The sequence below is a fragment of the Opisthorchis viverrini genome (genome assembly GCF_000715545.1).
Source record: "Opisthorchis viverrini unplaced genomic scaffold opera_v5_480, whole genome shotgun sequence".
NCBI classification, from domain to species: Eukaryota; Metazoa; Platyhelminthes; class Trematoda; order Opisthorchiida; family Opisthorchiidae; genus Opisthorchis; species Opisthorchis viverrini.
The window spans coordinates 226,151-235,137 of record NW_008752138.1 but is presented as its reverse complement, the minus strand read 5'-3'; the positions used below and the strand labels follow the sequence as shown (position 1 = coordinate 235,137).

The following is an 8,987-nucleotide window of genomic DNA, read 5'->3' as shown; positions in this document are numbered from 1 at the left end:
GTGTTTTTTGATGTCTTTATGCTCATTTCCGCTTGCAGGACAGGATGTTCAAACTTCGTTTTCCGGACCTACCGAAAGTGTGAATATTTGAACAAGTACGCTCATTTGAATATCATTTTGGTTTTCACGGAAGACTCAACCGAATCTCTCTCGTCTTTGACAGTATTCGAATGAGTGTGCTCCACAAAGGCCACCTCAACTTTCATTTTGTATGATATTTAAGGTATGGCAGTATATTTTCATAAAAGCGGCTGTCGAAGAGTTCTCAGCAACCTAGTGAGTAGTTTTCCTTATGTGAATGCTTCAGTTTGGTTAGAAATATCGTTCAGCTGTAGCACCCTTTTGGTGCCTAGCTTCCATACCACCACAAATAAGCATGAGGGCTGGGATACTGCCAGGTCGCCCAGGCCTAAACAGGGGAAGTTGAGAGGTCGGGTTCGAACCACGGACCTTACGGTAAGTAAATTCGCACTTTAAGCACTTGGGCAACCTCGCCCCCGATTAAAGGTATAGGAAATCAATAAGAATAACGCAGTATATTAGTGTGTGTACAGTTACAGTCTCATTATAGTCAATCTAATCAATATTTTTTCAGCACAGAACTGTCATAAGCCAGGCCATCGACAGGCGTATCGTTTGGCATTATCCATAGGCCGTTGCGTCATTTGAGCCCACTAATGATCTTGAGCAAGCTTAACGCTATATCTTTGAAGTATCGTCATCAGGATCGTCCCCACCAACATCATTATCATCAGAGACAGCACAGCAGTATTGATACTTCACTGCCATACAGCCAAAAAGTTTTTCCTGATCTAATTATACTTGAAGTTTTGAAGTACAAAGAGGAAAGAAGAGTAGGCGAGGTGCCTTCATCTCCAAGCGCTCAATTAGACAGTCTGGAAAGAAACTGACAGCACTTGTGTCAATCAGCCCCCATTTCTTCCCCACTACAGGACCAAAACTCATCTCAACTCCTTTCATCCCATCCTATCAATTCCATGTTATAGTTTGGGACATTCTAAGGGAATCATGAAGAACAACGATAGACGGTGTTTCGGTGTACGTAGCACGTGGACAAGCCACCGCAGTTGGTCGCGATAACCGATTACCCGTTTTCTAATCACCTCGTTACTAGTCCGCCGATGTCATCCGACACCAGCAACGCTTCCGAAGCATCGGTGCTCAATAACTGACGACGCCTCATATCGTCTGAGCGCAGAGGCAACGCCCCGCAGCCATACAGCAACAGAGCCCTTACTGTAGCCTGCAACCTAGCAATATGCCTTTTTGATGCCAATTAGCAAACGTGAATCGGGCCATCGTGACTTCGTGAGACACGATTCCGTCAGAGCTGATACATCTATCAAGGTACGTGAAATCTTCCAGTGATTTTCCTTCAATTGCAAGGAGGCTGTGCATTTCGAAGTTTGACTGTGGCCAGGCTCAAGGCGCATGCTGAAGGATGATAAGATGAAGGCCGTTTCACTCAAAAGTTTCTCTGGATCACAGATCAATATATCCATAATTCAGTTGGTCCATAACAACAAGTGGTTTAGCTCAACTTTTTATAACAGTGAGCGCTCAAGCAAATCTGACAGAAATACTGTATACTACTGATGTGTTCTCAATCTCCCACAACAAGTGTCTCCTGGATGTCCTATATAAAAAAAACTGAATTTATTCTTGGTACAGTCTGGTTTCCCGAAAATGCCTGGCTTCTAGTACGAACCCTCACGTGTCAAGTGCTGGGCTCCGAAAAAAGGCGAGGCCATTTATTTGAGGAATGAAATGGAAAGTATTTTGGCTCGAATTATTGAAAATCCGTATTAACCCGCCGCAATCAATGCGCCCTCCTTCCAGACCCGAATCTCAATTGTTATTACACGTGACACAGAACTCATATAAAACGTGTCTAATGAGGGAGCCAGTGAGTGGTTAGGTCCCAGATAAAACGATTAATTCTGTGTAAACTCTATCTTTTATGTGGGTTCTGTTTTTCGAATGGCCAGCATTTCGATCCCTTCTGTTCTCCTCGACTAACAGACCAACTTTGGGTCCAAGCCAGTTTATCATTCTGATCACCTGTTCTGCTGACCTTCGACCTGCTTCACACTTTACAGTCCACTCAGTATGTCCCAAATTGCCACTTTACCGATTCAAAACTACTTATGAGTAGTAAATGAGCCCACTCCGTTTAACAGATTCCAGTCAGTGAGAAAACTGTGGTACTGTTTTCGGCTGGCTACAGGAGGAATGAAAGATTTTTTGAGTCGGCTGAACCAATGCCGTTCAAGTTTCGAAATTACTTTGCTTATTTGCCTATCCGCTAGTTTGGTGCATTTTATTGATCAAAACAATGGGTGTCCCGCTACTATTGCAGAAAGTGCATGTGCGAAACGTTAAGCCCCACCGCTTTATGCCACCTCAGATCTAATGTACGCCCACAACATTGACCTATTTTTGATGAAAACAATTCATTATCCGCATCTAGGCCCATTTTGTGCGAAAAGTTTCTTCGTTCGGACCTGGAACCTTTAATGAACTTTCCGACGCTTTCAACTCTCGTTCATGACAAGGAGACGGCAATACGTTTTGCAAAGCCACGGAGTGATCCGTCAGCGACGTTTATGCAACAATGGCCACCAAATGACACTTTTAATTGCCAACAGTGTCGGCAAGAAATTAGTCTTCGAAAGGAAAGTTGGCTAGAACGGTCTAGAATGGAGTTTAGGACAGTAATTCTAAACCATCGAATCTCTTTGGCACGTCTACCAGATACAGAATGAACTCCAATGTGGCAAACACCGATCTTAAGTGGACAGCTACTTGTGTGGGTTCGTCTGGAGGCAAAAGTACCGGAAAACGGACCTTCTCATGCACATTATTAATGAGATGTCCTAATTTCACCCTCTTCAATGAAAACTAAAAATACGAATTTCATATCATTGGCATTCACGTTCAGCATCTCAACGTTATCCGCTCAGACAGCGCGAGTCAGCTGGGATCAAGGTCAGGCAAGCTTTGTCAGACAAGGTCAGCACTGGACCAAGTTCAGATAGTGTTCCTCCGATAATATAGCCTGTGGCCGTTGTACTTTCGCACTCGCACTCGCTTGTTCGGAATATAGCTGTTGTGTTCCCTTCTGTGAGTATTTTTTCCGGCACTAGGCACTGGAGCGGGTCAGCAGTCAGACAAAACAGATTGGCGAAACAGCAGGTATAACAGTAGTGTGAAGAGATTTGGGATTTTTTTGGGGAGATTTCAACCTGTGAATGAAGCCAATCTATGCTGAAAAGCCGACAAGCACTGTACAGCTGTTTCATTCTTATTGGGACTCATCAGCAGTGAGCATCTCGTGAAACTCCGAACCCGCGAAAAATGAACTTCACCCAATGAGTGAAACTTCTGTGTGAGAAGTGGCTGCTCGAGGAGCCAGTCTACACGTGTGACCTTGTGATGTTGATGTCGTGACTGAAGGATGAGCGGCGCTATATCCTGTCTAAGTGTGCGAGGTAATCACACTGCTGATCAGGTGATCGAGGCCGAACAGTTTTGTGTTCAAACTACTAGCCAGGAAGTCGCGGGTTCGAGACTCTTCGGAGTTCTGCGAAAAGTACACTTCTGATGATTCCCAATAAGGATGAAACAGCTGCACAGTGCGTCTCGGCCTTTCAGCATAGATTGGCTTCACTTACAGGACGCAACTTTAAAAAAACGCTGGTTGCGTGCAGCAGGCAACTAATCTCAGGAACCCACCAATCAGAAGGCATCACCTAACACTTGACTCGTGCTCACCTAAGTGCAGAAAGGTTGAAAAAATATTACCCATGATAATCGAAACGTCGTCGGATTATGATACGCGCTGAGATTTGAATTAAACAGCTTCCATATAGTATATCACATGTCGCCCAATCTATCTAGCAGTAATTGAGCTGAATTTGTCCCCCTGGGACTCCCAGACGGTGTTTGGGAAGCGATAAATGGGATACAACTGTACCTGAGCTATGGGTCTAGTTTCACAAAACCGGTCAAAATCCCCAGCGACTATGAGATGGTGGCAAATGAAGTCTTTCTGTCAAAATTCACCGGCGATTCTACAGTGTGTGCAGCCACTCCGGATGTCCACGATACTCTAGAATAACAAGTTTGACAAGAATTTAAACTTCTGATGCGAATCGCTTTAAAGTGTCCTTGAGGATCGAGAGTTTTGTGGATGACGGGTTGCCGAACAACCCTGGAACGTTCAAGAGGAAGACCATGCTAGACCGGGCGCATGAATACTGTAAATGGACGATCATTTGCTCAGGTGGTGCCCTCGTTTGATCGTGTCCACGCAACCGACATGGGAGGAAGACAGTGGGTGTTTGCACACTTATATCAACATCCAGGTCAATAAGCTTCCACCCCTTGAGGCTATCCACCGCAGACCTTGATCTGATTTCCTCTTGATAAAACAGGGTACCTGGCACTACCCATATGTTTGGTGCAACTCACCAGAAGAGCACACTTGCACCTCACTTTACAGTGAAGATTGAACGTGTCATCGCGACGCGTCACTGAAATGCCGATCTTACTTCCAGATGATGCTGACTTCTTGATAATGTCACCTTGGAAGCACCCTGTATTTAAACGCTCATTGACACACCAGGCTTTAAATTTAGAGGGTGGAGTGTGGGGATAACCTGACACTAGCGAAATACACTCATTTGCAAACTGATTTGGTTTCGCGAGAGAATCACCTGGACCCCAGCTGAATCTCTCGTTTGTGATGTCTCCAGGCAACTGAATGTGCTGCACCAGGCCGCCTCATGTTTCAGTCGCTACGATATTCGAGATATCGCGATACATGTATATCTGTGATGCACTACTCATAAGTTTGCTGACGATGAATTTTCAGCAACCTTATGAGTAGTGCATTACAAATGTGACCTGGCACTAATAAGTCTAACCGGATTAAGGGCGGTCTGCTTGAAAATCTGACATGATCTGTATACTCTGAGACATTTCAACTGATCGATTGGTCGATTGACTGATGAATCCTACTCACTTATCCATTGGTAACTCAAGAAAAACGTGAGTGAGCATTCAGCACAGTCACTTTTAGAACTTAGTTGGAACTTAGTCCTAAATCTTTAAAAACCCTTGTCCATGTTCGATTTTTACGGATCATTGGGTACTTTCCAACTTTGCTCAAATTGAAAACAGTGGAGCATGGCTGTCGTACAGTAATGAATAATGTCTATGTAGATGACTAAGATGAAGTGAGTTTAAATCGCCCAATCGATGGGGAGTCAAAAGTATACCCCAAATGGCCGATATTCATGAAAATATGGCTGCTGGAACAACCGTATAAGAAGAAACTACATGCCACCCTTTACGCACGCATTTAAGTAGGCCTCGGTGACAAAGTATGAGTCAAATACGTCTCAAAATATGTGACCTTTTGCACTCTAGTAATCGATTTTAAAGCTATGAAAGTGGTTTACTTTCTCAATTGATCAAAATCTCTATCACTGTCTGTTCTGGTTGGCGGTCAATAATTCTTCTAGGCACAAGTATACACAGAACAATATTTTCTGGATGTTCAATGGACTCGATGATCTACCCTTCGTTTCCCCTACCATTCAACCTCAATACACGTGCATGCACCAAGGTACGGGGGGGGGTTCAAGAGTTGAGGCGAGAGAACTTCATCCCCATGATTGCTTGCTGTGGAGCTAAACTGGGGTAGAGAATAAGGGATGTGTATCGGTTCGTGATCAGTCAACCAATCAGGGCAGTGAAAGGATGGCGCGCTCTGATTGGTCAGCAGTGGCGCTGACAACGGATTCATCAAAGCTCATCGGCACAGGCTTAGCAACGGCTGAAGATGTCATCGCGTTGATGTGTGCTTTTGTTGATATCAAGGCGACCGATTTTGACACAGACTGGCAAGAAGAACTCGCCGAATTGATATACGAAGCCGCATGCCGGAGTGTCTCCAGCAGACGTACGCCGGCGTACTTGGAGAGACAGCTTCGATTACGATTCGGTCCTGGCTGGACAGCGATGGTTAGCGATGACTTATCGAAGTAAGCCATTTATCTTTGTCACTTATGACAAGCACTGCATGGTATACGTATTCTTCTCTAAGCAGAATAAGCCGGGCATCCGCTGGGGAGAACCATGAATCATTTGCCTCTTCGCTTCATTATTACTTGGGCAGACACTCGGATTCTTTCGAGTGTTCTCTCCCTCTCCCTCTCTGGGATTGCAACAGCGCTACAAACTAGAATCCATTACCAAAACCACTCAGCGGCCATTCCGCTAATTTAACGTGAGCTGTATTCAGTCACACAGTGTCTATTATTTATTGTGCCTTAACTCGAACATGACTCCGGTTGCAGTGCTTGCTGGTATCTCCTATGCTCTCCTACTCTCCGGTGAACCTGAAACCAGCGTACCTATGGTGAATGGTTTATAGCTGGCCAGAACTGATGATCACAACTCTGTCAACTTGGGTTCATCTGACAGACGAGATCAAATTAATGTCACGGATTCAGCTATTAGCGATCACGTAGTGTCTACTTTCTAAAATAAGGCCGTAGATCGATTGACTTCTATCCCACCCGATCATTTGGACTTTTCGTTTGCCTGGAGTGCCAATACCTGCGTCACAAAAGTGCTCGCTTTCTGATGCACCTGCCTTGCCCATTTCTCAGTTAGCCTAATGCTGTCACACTCATAAGCAGGTCTATTACCAAGTGTGTGTGCAACTCTGCTGGATTTAAAGTTATCGATTTCCGATGGGAATCGTGTACTAAATCTATTTGTTTCATTGTCATGTGATCCAGACACTGAGTGTGTTGTTAGTCTAACACCTGTGTAGCGAGGAACCATACAGCTGAACAATGCGCTACCCTAGTTCTTACGCACAATCGCCTACATACCATCTGGATTCGGAAGCCCCAAGTATTGTTTAGTAACCTTCGCTGGGCGGGTTTCCTTGATCAACCAAAGTTTTGGATGGAAATTGGGATAGATGTGCATATCTCGAATTCTTGTTGGCGGATCGTTCTTGCTTATGGAAAGGTTGCTGTTTCATCCAGTAACTGGAGGCCTTTATTTCTCCTTGCTTCTTGGAAGTTTCCTGTAATTTCGCGCCCGAATGCGTTGGATAATTTATTCGTGCACAGCTCATTTAGGTTCTAACACGAAAACTTCCAGAAAGAACTTTTTCAGAGAAAGAATACCCCGAAGGAGAGGTTCAGCTAGGGTTCCATTGACTCTCCGGTAACCACCAACTCAAGTTCCAAAAACATGTTTCGGCAAACGCGTACAAACTGGTTTTAAAGGAGAACATACAGTCAACCGAAATTCGGGATATGCACCTACCTGATGAGCCCCAAGAAGGGTGAAACTGGTTGTGGGCCGTCAGAGTTTTCAGCAACCTTATGAGTAGTGCGGCACATCACGATCTCGTTACATTTATGTCCAAATTACGTTTTCTTATGCAAGTTGGTCGGTAAAACGAACCAGCGTCTGAGGATGACACTCTTAAAAGCTATCCCACCTTGGAGGGTATCAACACTGGGCGTTTATTTCGCACCTGTTCAAATGAATGCAGACTTGGTACTGGCCGAATTTGGGCATCTCAGGTGACAAGGATCATCTTTCGCTGACGTAGATTGAACATATTTCGTTCCCTCCATCAACGGAAGGGACGTCACCACAGTGCAGTTTAGAAGTGGAGTCTCAGTGAAACGAAGTTAGCAGGCGAGGGAAACAGTGTTTATTTTTTTAGTAGAACTGAAAACGAGAGCAGTCATTTTGACAAAAAATCAAGTGATTAGTCCACAGGTGTATGACCTTATTTCCTGGCTAAAGTACGTTTGCCAAGTTCGATTTTTGTCTCAAATCACTGGGTTTTTTTCGACAGAGATTTCTTTCTTTAGGTGAAATCAATTTGTACATCAGCTGAATAGAAAGACGCGATTTTGTCAAGTAGCTCGGAGAACAGAAGCCGCAAAAATTAGCCCTATTTAACTTCGACATTATGGATGGACCATTTAGAGTGTGACCCACCCAGATTTAGCCTGAAAATACACGATATTTCCTTATTCTAGTAACACTCTGTTACAAACCACTGGTGCCAAAAACAGATTGCCAGTAGGACCCAAACCTTGTTTTTTTTCAAGGAATGGAAATGGAGAAAGCACTCTGCTAGCAAGAATCCAACCGTGTGTTTTAGATGGAGATATCTATACAAAGCATATCGAGTCAACGCACGGTGATGACAGATCAATAAATCCACTCATTGAAACCCATTAGGATGTACCCTTAAATGGCTTCTAATTATTGGCAATGATGTTTGCTTACTCCTGAGGTGGTTATTGGTTTTGTCACGCCTAAAGTTGAAAAAGGCTTTGTCTGAAAGCTTTGTCGCTTTTTGGGAGTAGAGTGATCATTGGTGAGTTTCCACATGACCTCATTCCTTGTGACTTGTTCTCACTTAGTATAGAACCAGTGCCATCTGGTCTCATCTAAAGGTCACTTCTCAGCCACAACGTCCGAGTTGGAACATTTGACATCAACATTCTGTGAAAGGGGATCTATAATTTCACGGAATTTCGAGACAGACTCATGGCTCAAGTGCGATTGAGAATCACACTAAAGATGTTGGAGTGTTGAGAATTACGCTCAGTTGCATACCAATTTAGTTTTAACGAAAGACTCAACCTAATCTTCTGTTTATGATGTTCTTCAACTAAATGTGCTTTACAAAGGCAATCTCAGTTGGTATGATATTCGAACTATCGTAGTATATTTTCGTAGATGAGACTACACACAAAGTTGTTGAAAACTCGGATCTTTTCCAGATAAGCCCCCGCCACCCAAAAAAGAATAGAAAAAAGAGGATATGAAATTTGTACGTACTGTTTTTGTTGAAGAGGGTGAAATTGGGACAGGTCATTACCAATTTGTGTGAAAAGGTTCGTTTTTTTGGA

The 8,987-nt window shown here is 43.9% G+C and overlaps 2 protein-coding genes across 2 annotated transcripts in view; both read left to right on the top strand.

Annotated features, from left to right (window-relative positions):
• The window catches only part of T265_11316 (hypothetical protein), a gene marked incomplete at both ends in the record, with an annotated part of 16,052 nt that extends 13,266 nt beyond the window's left edge, over positions 1 to 2,786 (top strand). The window contains 3 exons of the mRNA XM_009177941.1: positions 308 to 456; positions 2,121 to 2,128; positions 2,492 to 2,786. Coding sequence (XP_009176205.1) covers positions 308 to 456; positions 2,121 to 2,128; positions 2,492 to 2,786 — 452 coding nt within the window. The remainder of the gene's footprint in view (positions 1 to 307; positions 457 to 2,120; positions 2,129 to 2,491) is intronic.
• Positions 2,787 to 5,787: 3,001 nt separating this feature from the next.
• The window catches only part of T265_11315 (hypothetical protein), a gene marked incomplete at both ends in the record, with an annotated part of 11,878 nt that continues 8,678 nt past the window's right edge, over positions 5,788 to 8,987 (top strand). The window contains one exon of the mRNA XM_009177940.1: positions 5,788 to 6,075. Coding sequence (XP_009176204.1) covers positions 5,788 to 6,075 — 288 coding nt within the window. The remainder of the gene's footprint in view (positions 6,076 to 8,987) is intronic.